Below are 16379 nucleotides of genomic sequence, written 5' to 3'. Positions count from 1 at the left end.
ACTAATCGTAGTCAAATGCCATCTAATGTTCAGTTACTGCAGTTCTCCTCCTCATCACTTTATGCTCATCCAGTGATCTTACACAGTGATAGCTCACATGTACTGAATATTTGCAAGTTCTCCAACACTCATTTACGCATTTTACTTATATTACCTCATTTAATCTTCACAAGAACCCTGTGAGATAGGAACCTTTACTATCTCCCCTGTACATAGAAACAAAGAGTAAGTAATTTGCCTAATGAGAGAACTGGGATTCAGATCCAAGCAGTCCGCTGCAAGATTATTTTTATCTAGAACAACCTTGCTGTACTACTTGGCTTCTCATGTGAATCTGCATTATAAGGAAAGAGCGCATTAATTCCATATTCTTTTGATTGGGTTTTATCCTGTGACAGTGATTTCCTAATGTGAATAATAAAGTGACTTCTGACTGAATCCTTGGTCAGGATTTCCCAGTTCTTTTTTGGCCGCCTCAGCGAGAGAGCTTTGCAAAGTTAGGGTCCTGGTGCTGACCTTCGGGTGTGGTTCACGAATCTGTTTTTTTGAAAAAAAAAAAAATCACACTGGTGATTGTGGTGATTTGAGAACCACTGCTTTTTTAAAAAACATATATTTTTACTGAAGAATAATTGACATACAATATTGTATTAGTTTTAGGTATACAACATAGTGATTCGATGTTTATATATATTACGAAATGGTCACCAGAATAAGCCTAGTTACCATCTGTCACTATATAAAGTTGTTACAGTAACATTGACTATTCCTTATGCTATACATTACATCCCGTGTCTTATTTATTTTATAGCTGGAAGATTGTACCTCTTAATCCCCTTCACCTATTTCATTCACCCCCCCCCCAGGCTCTTCCCCTCTGGCAACTATCAGTTTGTTCTCTATCTCTGAATCTGTTTCTGTTTTGTTTGTTCCTTTTTTTTCTTTTTAGATTCCACATATAAATGAAGTCATATGGTATTTGTTTTTCTCTAACTTATTTCACTTATCCTGTAGGTCCATCCATGTTGTTGTAAAGGGCAAGATTGCATTCTTTTTTATGACTAACATTCTATTTTATATACATACCCCAGAAAAAGAACCACTGCTTTAGATGACACAATGACTCTTACTGTATTAATTTGTACAGCAACCTAGCTCAAATAGAAGAAATGGTCAAAGGAACGATTTGGTCTTAGTAAGCTTTAGGCAGAAGTTTAATGCTGTTTGTGATGGGCTAAATGTAAGCATCAGTTAAAAATATGAAATCTTAATGCCAGGCACCAAGTGTTATTGACATTAAGATGTGTTGCATAGGGGTGTGGATTGTAGGCCTGGAGTTGCACAACCCGAGGGTGGATATCGTCTCTGCGACACAGCTGGCCAGCTGTGGGCAGCCTGCTCAGGCTCTCCGGTACTGCATTTCTCATTTGCCAAAGGGGGTGGTAAAAGTCCATTCTATAATCCATACAAAGCCTTGAGCCCAGAGCCTGATATTCGGTTAGTACTCAGTAAATGTTAGCACTTGTTGCTATTTAAGTGTTTTTCCAACTAGGGATATCTTTGGTGAGCCTGACTCCCTTTCTGACCCAGGTATTTCTTGTGGCTACAGCACCTGTCTGTAGAGTAGCTGGTGAGAGCGAAAACTCCAGTTGGTCTCCATACGCAGTCTTAAACACAGGCGGGTGCTTTTTCAACATCTTCCTTGGACCAATTGAATTAACCAGTACAGCAGTTGAGCAGTTAGAAAGCTTGGTATTAAAACTTCAAGATATTTTAAAAATTCATTTTCCAGCTAGTATAAACAAAATTATAAACTAAGAAGCAAAGGTCAGTTTTGTAATGATGGGTTTTTTAAGTATATCTAAGGGGAAAGCAAATCCTCCTTTTACTTTTTTCAGTTTCACTGAAATTCTGGCCTGGATTTTCTCAGGTTTTAATTCATATTAGGTTGTGCTTTATGTAACAGCTTTTAAAAGCATGTGGGAAATGTATTTTCTAGAGGTTTTTTTTTTTTTTAAGGGATAAATAAGCTGCTTAAAGGGGCTATTTTGTGCAAAACATTTAGCTTAAAAGATCTAATTCTAGGGGCGCCTGGGTGGCACAGTGGTTAAGCGTCTGCCTTCGGCTCAGGGCGTGATCCCGGCATTACGGGATTGAGCCCCACATCAGGCTCTTCTGCTATGAGCCTGCTTCTTCCTCTCCTACTCCCCCTGCTTGTGTTCCCTTTCTCGCTGGCTGTCTCTATCTCTGCCAAATAAATAAATAAAATCTTTAAAAAAAAAAAATCTGATTCTACGGATAGACATTTTTAAGGTTCCCAAATTAAGGGGCAAGACATTCTTTTTCTATGTATTATAGACCTATAGAAATAAAATTAGAAGAAAACGTGTCACTAGGCATGTGTTAGTTAAGAAAATGGGCTCTTGATTAAACCCTGGCTTTTCCCACTTAGTGATTTTTGGCAAATTACTAAAGTTCTGCTCAGTGTCTTCAGCTGTAAGAGGCCTAATAATATTACCTAATAGGGTTGTAACAAGGATTAAATTATTAATTAGTGTTCAATTAAATAAATGAAGCATTTAGGGTGGTGCCTGATACAGCTGGTATTTTTACATAACATTCTTTTCCTTTGTAAAGTTAAAAAAATCTTTAAAATTTGACATAAAATTTGTGATTTCATATCAGAAAACCTGGATTCAAGTCTCTGCACAGCCATTCATCAGAGTAGGGAGGTAACCTAGCCTATGGAAACCTCTTCTTCATTTCAGAAGTAGAATAAAGTGCTGTATCTCAGATGTTGGTGTGAAAAATAAATTCACCTCCTGATGGGGCTTTCTGCATCCCTCTAAAACACCACTCATTCAGTAGAAATAAAATGTGAGCCACGAGTGTAGCTTTAAATTTTCTGGTAGCCACATTTTAAAACAAGAAACAAATGAAATTAATTTTAATATATTTTATTTAATTCAGTATGTCTAAAATATTTTAACATGTGATTAACATGAAGTTGATGAGATTATTTTTTCATGCTGAGCCTTTGAAATCTGATGTACATTTTACGCTGAAAGCACATCTCAACTTGAACTGGGAACATTTCAAGTGCTCAGCCACATGTGGCTAGTGGCTGCCATATTGGACAGTTCAGATCTAGATACCGATGAATATTCCCCATCAGCATCCTTGGGCACTGGTGCTGCCTTCACCTTAAGCAGTGAACACAGCCTTATTCTTGAAACTGTGTGCGTGTCTGGATGGATGATCCTTACATTTCTTCCTTTACCAACCCAGATTAGTATCTTAGCCCCTGGGAAGACAGGCTCCTACCCTTAATCTTTTGGCTGACCTGGATGAGGACTTGCTCTGGGCATGTCACTTGCCTCTGTTTGGGCCAAGGCTGGTAGACAGGTAGGAATTCCTGAGCCCTTTGAGTGTGATAAACCTTTTGAACCACAAGGATCAGAGCTCCAGGATCAGATCAGAGATTCAGGATAGGATCAGGCTTTGTAATACTCTTCATTCTTGCCTCTTAATCTGTCCTTTTTGCCTTCTTTTCCAAATTTCAGAGGCTTATCTAGTGTCCTGGGAAAAGAGCAAATACCAGCAATCTTTTAAAAGAATTTAGCTTCTCTGTTCTCCACTTCGGTATAGCTTACCAAGAAACTCCTCCCTTCCCAAATATTGACTCTTTAAAAGACATTTAGAACATTTTTGGGGCCAAGAGTTTTGGAAGACAGAGGAGGTATTGCTATTTAAGCCCTTTAATGTTTAAGGTTTTCTGATACTGTCTTTCATCCAAATTTGAGGAGAATTTTAGTGAAGGGATATTGTCCTTAAAGCTATATGTCATGGTAAAAAGAGGTAGAGAAAATGGGATTCAGGTGTACTTATCCAACAACAACAACAAAAATCTGTTCATATGTCGTCATCTTAGAAAGTCCTCCCCTGGCCACTCTAAAATAGCTGCCAGTGCTTAACACTCTGTCTACCTTTTTTTTTTTTTTGGTAAATATCATGTGTTACTAACTAAAATTCTTTGTGTGCCTTTCCAAATAGAATATAAGCTCCATAAAGGTATGGACTTTGTTTTGTTTGCCTCTACATCCTAGTACAGTGCATGGCCTTCATTGTCTGTTGAGCCGATGAGTAGGTGGAAGGAAATACCAAGATCCCATTCTGTATATATATACTAATGACTTTAAAATTAGATACCTAGAATTCTTCCTTGACCATTGTTGCTCTGACCAGTGTATGTGATATGCTTGAATTTTCAGACCTAATCTCAGAAGAATCCTAGTGTTTACTTTTGATCAGTTTTTTAGCTAAACTTCTTCTTTTAGATTGTGTGAGGCATGAGGAGGGGGCAAAGAAGTAGTTTGTAGTGGAGTTGAAAAAGGGAGTTGGGGGAGGTGATCTGTAGCAGGTGAAAATTTCAGATTACACAGAGTAATAAAATAGAGGACAGGGCTATTGGGATAGGGAATTAGATCAAAAAATGTCTATAGTTCAGGGACGCCTGGGTGCTCAGTCATTAAAGCGTCTGCTTTCGCTCAGGGCCTGATCCCAGGGTCCTGGGATCGAGCCCCGTGTCAGGCTCCCTGCTCCGCTGGGAGCCTGCTGCTTCCTCCCACTCACCCTGCTTGTGTTCCCTCTCTCGCTGGCTGTCTCTCTGTCAAATAAATAAAATCTTTAAAAAAAAATTTTTTTTATAGTTCAGGTGCTTTAAATATGTTTAAGGTTTTTGGGCAAGACAGTTGACATAGTAGTTAATAAAAACGTAAGGAAAAGGTGAGAGAGATTCATAGCCAGAAAGATTCGTACTATTAGAGGAAGAGTAGGCTATATGGGCTAGTAGCCACAAATCCACAAATCATATTTCTGTTGTCTTTGTTTAGAACCTTTATTTAAAATCTTACTTATCCCTGTCATTTTCTCAGTCGTTCTTCTACTTTATCGTTCATGCCTTTGTACCAACTTGATGCCACTCCCCATATTCCAGGCTCCGTGGAATTGCGGTACTTGTGAGCACAGACTCACCATGCTCTGCAAAGGCCAGAAGTTCCATTGTAACTCCCCGTTTGTCCCGGGAGCACCCTGTCAAGCGAAAGTAATCCAAACATGTTGAAAGCTCTCAAGTTTTATTAAGAACTATTTATGTTGCATTCAAAAGAAGTCACTGCAGACTTATTAGTTTATACCTTTCTTTGTCCTTCTTTAAATGAGAAGAACTGTTGTTTTATATACATACCAGCTTTTTCATAGTGGTATGAATAAATTATTTGGTTTGTCAATATATTTAAGAAAGCAATCAGCAGAGTAGTATATACTTTTTAGTTGACCGTAAGCTTTGTTTCAGTTGTGTTTTTGGTTGGTTTTTTTGGTTTTTTGGGTTTTTTTACAGTGTTAGAATTTTAAGTTTTATAAAGTTTGGTTAAAGAATAGTATTCTGCCTATAATAGGCAATTCTTAAGGACTAGTTCTAATTACACTTAGTTTAAGTTCAAATGATGCATTTTAATCGAAGATCTTCTTTCTTCTTAGTCTGTAAAACTTGTATTGTCCAGCACTTTGAAGATAGCAATGACTGTCCAAGGTGTGGCAATCAAGTGCATGAGACAAATCCATTAGAAATGTTGAGGTAAGTAAATGTACTTTATAGTTCATCTAACTTAAATTATATGAACTCTTAATATGTTTTATTATGCAGCATAATATTTGTTAGCTCCTTGACTCAGTTAATACAGGTTTTATGAATTTGTTTACTTTTCTTTTTAAAGCATTTTGTTTCATTTTAAGGTGTTTTATTAAGAGGAATTTAAAAATAAGTCTGTACGTATTAAACATTAAATAAGAAATATATTTCCAAATTTAAAATTATAGCTTTATCTCAAAGCTCCTTTAGTTGTAGTTATTTTCAGTATTTTGATAGTCTGCACCTCTCTACTTTTATTGAGCAACATGGTAGTGGAAAGAGGGCAGACCTAACAGTGAGAGAGGCTGACCTTGTACTAGTAATTTTTTAGTTATCTCAAAAAAGTATACAAAGGTTTATGTAAAACTTAAAGAATTTTTTTAAATGACTACTATTCACTTAAGAAGTATAATTCTGTATTTTTAAAGCTGGAAGTAGTCTTTAAGATCCTAATCTAAACCCTTTTTTTCCAGATTAGGAAACTGAAACTTAGAGAAGTGACACAGCTTTTCCTAGGGCTTCAACGTGTTGAAGCCAGATGTCCTTACCACTAAACCCATCAGCACCCTATTTTTCCTACCGTAGCTCCGCCACAGATCAGCTGTGTGATCTTAGGGAAGTACACGGCTAAACACAGAGCTAGATATTCTCTAGATAGCCCCTATATAACCCTCAAAATCTCTGTGATGTCTGCCATCATTCTATAAATAGGGATTTGCAAGTCCTACATTTCAGACTTTTTAAAAAATTTTAGTGCCTGTCATTGGAGTAATTTATCTATAGGTAAATGTCAAGCCCAGTGGTTTTCAAAGTGTGATCCCCAAACCATTAGTGTCTTGTTAAAAATGACAGTTGTCGACCCCACCTCAGACCTGCTGATTCAGAAACTCGGGAGTAGGGCTCATCTTAGCAAGCCTTCCAGGTGTTTCTGATATAAGCGAACATTTGAGAACCACTGTTCTACTGTGGTCTGTAGTCCTGATCGGTGTTTCTCAACCACTGGTGATTTTGCTACCCCCGCCCCCCCGGTGTACTTTGAGCAACATCTGGAGACGTGTTTGATCGTCAGGTCTGAGAGGGTACTGCTGGTGTCCAGTAAGGGCTAGGGATGCTGGACACCACTGAGCGTCCTGTGATTCACAGGACAGCCTCCTCCCACGTCAGGGAGCCAGCCCCAAGTGTTAGCAGTACAGAGGTCAGAAAACCCTGAATGAAGTCACTCAGAGAAGAACAGGGCAAACTCTTCCCCTAAAATTTTTTCCTGATGCTTTTATTAAAAACTATGCCAAACAGTAATTATTACATACTCCATTTTAAAGTGCTTTGTTGGAAGAAAAATAACTTTTGGTTTTGACTGTTAGATACCTGAAGGGATCCAATCACCATTTAATCAAATGTAATCCCTTGGCTAAAGTATATCACATTTTTTAACTTTTTATTTAGAAATAATTTAACACTCACAAAAAGATCCCAAAATATGAGAAACACTTGCATCCTCTTTACTCAGATTAGTTTATTGTTAACATTTTATCTCATTTGCTTTATCATGTGCATGCCTACCTGTTCCCTGTTTTTTTCTGAACCATTTGAGAGTAAGTTACATACCTCATGGCCCCTTACCCCTAACTACTTTAGTGTGTATTTCCTACAACTAGAGATATTATCTTACATAACTACAGTGTGATTACACTGGTATAATATTTTAATCTATCCTCTATATTCCAGTTTTGTCAGTTTATCTAATGATATCCTTTATAGAGTTTTTTTTTCTTCCTATCCCACTAAAATTATTCTACAAAGGAATAACTTTTAAAGAAGCTCACGGAGATGATAAGAACAAGAACTCAGTATTTTTGGCACTTGGGGATAACTCCTAGAATACAGTGGGTTCTCAGTAAAGCCTTGCGGAAAAGATGAGAAGTGATGGGAGCAAGAAAGGGAATTAGAAAGTGATGGTCGATCAGATCCAGGAGACGAAGTCTGATGGGAAGTGGCAGGCAGAAGATCTTCACCAACAGGTCCCCCAGCAGGCTTTCTCTTATTGGTCCGAACTAGGGCACATGCAAACCCTAGGTAAAAGGGTGGTGTGGGGTCTAGAGGTGCCTTAGCAAATTCTGATTTATGCCTGAGGCTGGACATATTGCTGCCAGAACATAAACAGATTTTGTTAGCAAAAAATTAGGGGGATTAAGGCTTCTTCACCTGAGGAAGAGAATCTTAAATCTTATTTAATTTAAATGAAACCCTGAAACAGGGGGAATACCTTTACATTAAATAGAACCTTACTGTTAAGTAAATTAAAGTTACTAAACAAATGCATTGTTAAATATTTTAATGCATAAACAAAACATTAGAATTTTACACAAAATATGTAGAATACTTTTGTTAATGTGCCCACTAGAAAACTTAAAATTACATATTTGACTCACATTATATTTCTACTGGACGTCGCTGATAGAGATGGTAGAAGGAGGATGGAAAACGCTATGAGGAATCATTCATTCAGATATTTACTAAATGCCTGCTATGTTCAGGCATCATACTAGGTGCTTTAGTGGGCAAAAGAGATCACGATTTTTGCCTTTGTATCAGTAATATTTTTGTGGGGAGAGATAGATAACAAATTGTATAATAAATAACTTACATGGTACGTTAGAAAGTACAAAGGGGAAAAAGGAGAAGGTGCTGGTGAGGGGGGTCAGGAGTGGGAAGGGAGGGACAGATTGCGATTTTAAATGAAATGGTGAGGGTAGGCCTCATTGGCAAGGTAAGCTTTGAGCAAAGAATTAATGGCCATGAGGGAGTTAGCCATATATAAATCTAGGGAAAGCATGCCTGTTCCAGATAAAGGGAACAGCCAGTGCAAAGGAACTAAGTCAGGAGTACACCTAAAACTTGTTTGAGGATCAGCAAGGAAACCAGTGACCAAGGGAGAGAACAGTGGGAGATGAGGGCAGAGAGATAGTGGGTGTCATGTAGACCACTGTAAAAATGTTATCTTTTACTCTGAGTGAAATGGGGAACCACTGCAAAGTTTTGGTTAGAGGATGGACATGGCCTGACTCAAAAGGATTATTTTGATGGCCATGTTGAGAATGTACATCGCAGGGCAAAGGTAGAAGCAGGGAGAGCAGTTAAAAGGTAATTGCAGTGATCCAGGTAAGAGATGGTAGCCACAAAGGGCGCAAGAGATGGTTATATCCTAGATAGAGTTTGAAGGAAGATCCAGCAGGACTTGCTAGCGGATTGGATATAGTAGAGAAAGAGGAGACCCTGACCTGAGAGTCCTGACTGAGCAGCTGGAATGATGGAGTTGTCATCAACTGAGACAAGGAAGACTAAGGATAGAGCAGCTTTGTGGAAGGGGTAGATTGGGAGTTTGGCTTTGGACATGTTGAGTCTATCATTTCATAGAAGAGGCAAAGTTGGCAGGTGGATATACAAGTCTGTGGTTCAAGGAAGAGGTCTGGCTGGAGATAAATATTTGGTAGTATTCAGCATATAGAAGGTATTTAAACTGAAACACAGGATGAGTTCACTTGAGGGAGTACAGAGAGAGAAGAATAGAGGACCGAGGAGTGAGCCTTGGAGCATTCCCACATTGAGAGATCAGAGTGAGGAGAAGGAATCAGCAAGGGAAGCTGAAAAGGCTCAGTCAGTGAAGTAGAAGGAAAATCCAGGAGTGTGGTTTGGAAACCCAAGTGAAGGATGTGTATCAAAAAAAAAAAAAAAAGAGAGAGAGAGAGAGTAATCAACTGTGTCAGATGTTCCTGGAGTCAAGTAAGGTGAATACAGAATCGATGGTTGGATTTCACAACATATGGAGGTCATCAGCCTTGACAAGAGCACTTCCAGTAGAGTCATAAAGCAAAAACCTAATTGGATTGTTTCAAGAGGGAAAGGGAGAAAGAATAATTAGATACAGTAAGTTAAGTATAGACAACTCTTTCAAAGTTTTGTCAAAATTGGAAGCAAAGACATGGAATAGTAGCTGTTAGGGGAAATACAGTCAAGATTTCTACTGCTTCTGATACAGGCCAAAAAAATGGCATGTTTGAAGGGAATGGTCCAGTAGAGAACAGAAAGTTAATAATAGAGTGGAGTGGGGGATTGGTGAAACAATGTTCTTGTGTAGATGAGAGGAAATGGAATCCAATAGAATAAGTGAGGGCTTATTATATTATAAGATATATTAATTACATATATATTATTATAATAATGAGACTGGCTTTATCTAGGAGCACTGACAGATCATCTGTAGCAACAGACAGGAGGGCGGTGTGTGTGGGTGCACGTGCTGTAGGCACATATGGTGGTCAGAGTCTGTGGAAGTTTTTCGAGAGAAAAATGTTTATCAGCCAAGAGTAAGGATTCAAAGAGGGGGTGTAATGGCTTGAGGAGAGAAAAAAATTGTGTTATCCAGGAATGTGAGAGAATAAATTGGGGAAGTATAGTAGGATTCCTAACAACTTTAAAGGCACGTCAGAGTTGTAGTTAGGAATTCATAGGGGTGTGGTTGTGTTTTTTCTAGCCATGGATGGAGGTTAATGGAGAATTGGATTTAGCCAGTGTTGTGGTTGTACCAAATAATTTTGAGCAAGTGAGAGGGGGACAAACAAGGGAAATGAAGGTTCATGCAAGGATGTGGTTTTGATGGCTGACCTTGGAGTAAATCAGTCCTAAACTGGATAGGAGGACAGAGGACATCAGTTTGGTGAGGGATGCCTCAGAGGAACAGAAATGAAACTCATTGGTTCCTGATCTGTTTGAGAACAAATTCTTTTTAGAGAACAAATTCTTTTAAAGAATTTGGGAATAGGTACATGAAAATGAAGAAAGCAATTACACTAGAGAAAGGAAAAAGTTGAATGAGGGGATGTCTATAATCAGAGTACACTGTAAATATTTATATAATTATAACCATGTAAACATTGGTTATTAAACCAAAAAATGGTAATAAAAGTATATCAGGAAGATGAGAGTAGTATATGTTGGGAAGAAAGAGGGCTGGCAAGATGATATCAGAGAACCAAATCTTTATTTTCCATAAAAGGAAGTCAGAAGAATTTAGACAGCAGAAAAGGCATGGCTACCAGAAGAAACAGGTTAGATTTGAAAGTGGCTGCCTCTGGGGTTGTAAGAAGTAGGTTTGGGGAGGGTGGGGCATGAAAATGTTGTATTTTTTTTTTAAGATTTTATTTATTTATTTGACAGAGATAGAGACAGCCAGCGAGAAAGGGAACACAAGCAGGGGGAGTGGGAGAGGAAGAAGCAGGCTCATAGCGGAAGAGCCTGATGTGGGAGTCGATCCCATAACGCCAGGATCACGCCCTGAGCCGAAGGCAGACGCTTAACCGCTGTGCCACCCAGGCGCCCCGAAAATGTTGTATTTTAATATAAGTTTTGTGAGGAAGTTTGATCTGTAAATGTGTATGTGTATTACTCTGATAAAAAAAAGAAAAATACTTCTTTTAAGTACTACTGCTATTAAATAGTCTGGGGGAAAAATATGAATGAGTTAGTATTTGAATTAAGTCTTAAAGAATAAAGTGACATTGGTTGGGTTGGAGAGCAAGAGAAGAGTATATGAGCCAGGAGGAAGAGCACGAGGGAGAAAAACAGCTTGGGAGTGACAAGGCATTCTTAGGGTAACTGAGTAAGGTAGTTGCCTGGGGAAGAGAGACACTAGTACCAGTTACAGTTTTAGGTTGGACTCAAGTTATGTGAACACTCAAAGCCAGGTGGTGGGACGAAATTAGTTCTTGAGCAGGCAGGTAATGATCAAATTAGTGCTTAAGGAAGATTCACGGTGAGCACGTCAGCTTGAAGGGAAGGAGCTCTGTGCTGTCCTGTCAGTAGGGTGGCCGTTGGCAGAGTGGAAGCATGGAAGGTGTGGGAAGACTAGGTGGGAGAAACATGGAGAAGGCGTGGTCAGTGGGGCTGGGTGAGTGAATGTGTGAATTGAGAGGAAGGTGGGAGAAGGCTCAGATAATTCTTGCATTTTGAGTCTATTTGGGAGAGAGATGATATCATTTCTGAATTTAATTTTTAAAAAGTAAGACACTGAGAGAGGTATTCAGTATTTTGTTGAAGGGTAGATGAGACGGTCTTGACAGTGATGAGCAAAAGGAGGTGCTTGAGATCTTCAACTTCGGCTAGAAATACAGACCGTGAGCTCAGCAGAGAGGTGTAATGTATATGCATTGGTGTGTACACGTGTCATCTTGTCTGTAGGTTCGTTTTCAAGCCATAAATGTGGACGCAATCATCAGGGCAGGCAGCCGGTAGCAGAGGTCAAAGAGTGCAGAGTGCACAGCAGTGGAGGACACTCAGATTTTGAGGCAGTTGGAAAAAGAAAAATACTTAGGGACAAAGAAAAGCAGACAGGAAAAAGGAGAACCAGGAAAGGGGATTTTCAAGGGGCAGTGTTGGCAACACTGTCAAACTGCTATAGAGCAATATAGGAGAAAAATTACTTTTAAAAATCATCTGCAATTTTTAAAGTAATTCTAAAACAAGAATTTCAACCTATTCAATGTGGAAGTCATGATGATTTCAGTAGAGTAAAAGAAGCAAAGCCCAGAGTGTGTGGCAGAAATAATGTTGATCATGCTTTAGTTGGAAGAAAAGATTGAGAAACTGCTAACAGCTTGAAAAGACAATTGGTTCAGCAAAGATTTTTGGGCTTTTTAGATGTGCGAAAGTTGTATGTGTTTGTATTCTAGGAGAGTAATGCTGCTGAGCCTGGTGAGGGGAATGGGGAGAGAGGAGGGCTGTGGGAGCAGGAGGAGACTGAAGGACCAGCCACGGAAAGGAGGTGTTTCACTCCTCCATGGCAGGAAAAGGAAACAGGAAAAAAGTCGAGATAAATATTTACATTTCTTATCTAGAAAGATAGAATGACCAAAAGGTCTAAATTGCTCAGAAGAAAGGAATTGACATTATTTCCTTTACAGGAAAGAGCCAGAGTAGTGGTAGAGTTTGAGAGCACATCTATCAACTCTTGCTGCATAACAAACAAGCCCTAAATTTCATGTTTAAAACAGTAATAAAAGCGTTTATTATTCCTCACAGTTCTGTGTGGTTCACAGATCTAGGTGATTCGTGGGTGTTGGCTGGGCTCACTCAGGACACCGCAGTGAATGAATGATGGCCTCAGCAGGGTGGCCTGGCATGTACGTGGTGTGCCAGCCTCCAGACTCGTTCTCAGGGTGGCAGGATTTTAAGAGCGAGGGCACAGAATTAATGGGAGGCCTCTCAAGGCTTTGGCTCAGAATTAAGCACGGTGTCACCTGTGCCACATTCTGTTGGCCTGATAAGCACGTTTCAAGGCTAGCCCATGTATATTCTGGAGGTGAGGAAATAGATGCCACCCTTTTTTTGAGGGAGGAATTTCGAAGTCCTGTTTAGAGAGTAGAGATGTAGAGAGAGCTGGGGACTGGGCCATTTTTGTAACTGATCTGCCCCTGAGGGAAAGGCTAGAAATGGGTATCCTCTGCGTGCGGAGGAGTTAGTATGGTGCCTGCGCTAACATCGTCTGTGTCCTGCATTTTGTAATACGTGTAAGTACAGATCTCTGTTTAAATAGTGGATTTTAATATCTTCATTGTTAGTATATTCTCTTTTTTCCCCTTTGGAAGGTTGGATAATACATTAGAGGAAATTATATTTAAGCTGGTCCCTGGACTACGAGAACGTAAGTTGCTTTTTGGCTTCTTGCAGATTTTTGTGTTCTGTGAAGTCAACGTTTCTATTAAAGATTTCATGATTGTTTCTATTATTTTTATACTTCTTTTTTCTTTTAAATTAGAGGAACTTGAGCGTGAATCTGAATTTTGGAAGAAAAATAAGCCTCAAGAAAATGGACAAGGTGACTTTTTCTTATGTCTGTAGCTGATACAATCTCTCCAAGTGGCTTTTTGTAGCTTTGGTGAACTAAATCTTGAACCAAGCTCAAGATTTCTCCCGTACAAAATTCATGTAGCCCTTCATTTACATTATGACCCTTTTGTACAGTACCATGAGATTTTATATACATGTGTGTAAATCTGGAGTCACACCAATGAAGGCAATTGGAAGTAGAGAAAATTGGACTTTGGGAAGAGAAAAAGGAGATAAAACTGACTACTGATTATAGCAATATTTCCTGGAGAGCTAAAGGAAACTGAAGAAATAGCCATAGTCTGCAACTGAACACTGAGGGGTTTTCTGTTTTATTGGAGAAGGAACCAAGATGTGGCTGAGTGCCAGATCAGGGCATCTGTGCTCCGATAATCTGGAATTACATGTTTATAGATGGAACGCAGATGATACAAATTTATATATCCTGAGATATGAAAAATATTTCTAGGTGCTTATGGGAATTGTCTCCATCACTTATACTGAGTGTCCACATTTCTCTTCTGGGTCCCAGGAGACTCTGCCATCAGTTTAAATATATAATAATCTCAGCAAAGTGGCAGACATTACTGGGCAGAGGAAAGGCTTTTAGTGTGTATAATTCACACAACGGGGGGGGGAGGGAAAGCATAACATACCTGAAATTAAAAGGAATAGTATGCTTTTCCCACTGTTAGTTAATATGGGTTTTACTTCAGGATAGCCTAAATACCATTGAAATCTTCTAAGAATGTATGTGTGTTTTTATAGGCTCATTGTGAGCTCAGTCTCCCACCCTTGTTTTTCCCTTAAGATCATAGGATTATCAGTTACCTATCATTAAGATAGGTGAGGAAATCCTGTCTTTCTCTTTTCATCTGTAAACTGAGGTTTATAGTTTTATTATTTCAACTTAACTGTTCAAGGCTGGCTTCCAATAGCAGGGGAGGTTTGAGAATAGTTTTCAATTACTGGAATAAGGTAGTTAGGGATTATTTTTTATCTATAACAACAAAATGGGCAAAGAAGCCCAAGCCTGACCAAAAAATTACTTCACTAAAGACTTGTTTTACCCAAGTGTAAGTTGCAGTTAGGCAGTAGTGCTATGATAAAAATATAGGTAATATAAAGTTGACTAAATGTTCCAATTTTTGACTGTCTTTTCAAGAGAACAGGAAACCAAGGGACTGTCATCATAAAGTATATAGAAGGCTTAGTCCAGGACTCAGTGTATCCTATAGATAGACTCATGAAGGACTACAGTCTACTTTGTATCTCCCTTCACCCATATTTCTCTCTTTTGAAAGTATTGTATGTTTTATCTTGAGTATGTGAATCTTTTGTTGGTGCTGGGAGTTTGATTCATAAAAGGTAGCTCCTATGTGGGTTCCACATAAATATACAGAAGAAAGAATGCAGAGGTAAGAGAACCCACCTGCCGTTTATGATACAACTGTAATGCTTTTATTAGGCATTAAAGAGGAGCTAACATGTGATTCCCCCCCCCCCGGGATTTTCTGTACGGTAATGCTTGGCTGGCTAGTTCTTTCAAGTTTCAGCTTAGAGATATTTATCTGGAAATCTTCCCTGAATCTCTGCTTCACCCCAAGTTTGGATACCTCTCTTATAGGTGCCCACATAGTCTATTTTTACCTCTTCCATCAGAGTCTTTATCATGTTTCTCCATCTGTCGGTTTTCTTTACTTGCCTGTATCTCCTCCTGTACCCTGACAGCTATGAGGGTGAGGATGATAACACTCTAGTTTCGATGTTCCCCCAAGCCTAGCACAATGCATATCAAACACAGAGTGAACGGGACTCTGTCAATAAATGAATCGGCACACAAGTTGTATTATATGTAGGCTGCAGGTGTTTCATAGGTTAAATACATTTGAATATAACGAAGTATGCGATTCAGATTTCTTTCTTTAATGGATTTTTAACGTTACATTGCTACATACATGTTTTAAAAAGCTAATTCATTCTACTCATTTCAATAGCTGATTTTATGAGTATCTAATAATTTGTAATTTTGAAAACTCAACATTTTTTACTTTGAAAAGAATACTTGGTTCAAATTTGATATATATAGAACTTGGAATATTTTTATATCCCATCTACTTTCTAAGTGGTCTGATCATTAATTGCAATCATTTTTGTGGCCAGATATAGCTAGTTCTGAATCTTTCATTTGGATATCCCAGTGAGCCTAGAAATTTTAGGTTATGTTAATAAGTCACTGATGGCTTTTTAAAAATACTTCTATTGTTGAGATGATTGGAACATTGATATTAAAATTTTCAGTTATTCATCATCAAAACAAAAATGTTTAAAAAGCATTTCTTAAACATTTTTGTTTTGATGATTTTTTTGTCTTGATTAATATACTGTTGCTTAACTTTAAAATCAACTTTGGGTTACATCTAACTTAGTTTTGTTTAAAATGTACAGATGATACGTCAAAAGTTGACAAACCTAAAGTAGATGACGAAGGTGATGAAAATCAAGATGATAAAGACTATCACAGAAGTGACCCACAAATTGCTATATGTCTAGATTGTTTGCGAAATAATGGACAGTCGGGGGACAATGTAGTAAAGGTGAGTGGACAAGCACAGTTACATTTTATCATTTTATAGTAAATCTTTGATAATCTGTTGATGAATTTGGCTAGTGTTTGCTTTCAAAAATTTTATTAACATCATCAAGTAGAACGCCATTCTCTGCCAGCCCCATAGCTCCAAAGGACCGAACAGTTGCTTACTCCAGGCACCGGATTTCCAGCCCCCACAACCGAACAGTCCTGGGCCAA

The 16379-nt window shown here is 38.6% G+C and overlaps 1 protein-coding gene across 5 annotated transcripts in view; it reads left to right on the top strand.

Moving 5' to 3' along the window:
• The window catches only part of PCGF5 (polycomb group ring finger 5), a 118291-nt gene that overhangs the window by 63810 nt on the left and 38102 nt on the right, over window positions 1-16379 (top strand). For all 5 annotated transcript variants that reach the window (XM_040623966.1, XM_040623965.1, XM_008696240.2 and 2 more), the window contains 4 exons: window positions 5539-5635; window positions 13330-13385; window positions 13500-13559; window positions 16019-16167. In XM_040623966.1, the coding sequence (XP_040479900.1) occupies window positions 5539-5635; window positions 13330-13385; window positions 13500-13559; window positions 16019-16167 (362 nt within the window). The remainder of the gene's footprint in view (window positions 1-5538; window positions 5636-13329; window positions 13386-13499; window positions 13560-16018; window positions 16168-16379) is intronic.

This window comes from Ursus maritimus, unplaced genomic scaffold (assembly GCF_017311325.1).
Source record: "Ursus maritimus isolate PB19 unplaced genomic scaffold, ASM1731132v1 scaffold_7, whole genome shotgun sequence".
NCBI classification, from domain to species: Eukaryota; Metazoa; Chordata; class Mammalia; order Carnivora; family Ursidae; genus Ursus; species Ursus maritimus.
This window is presented reverse-complemented; position numbering and strand designations above follow the sequence as displayed.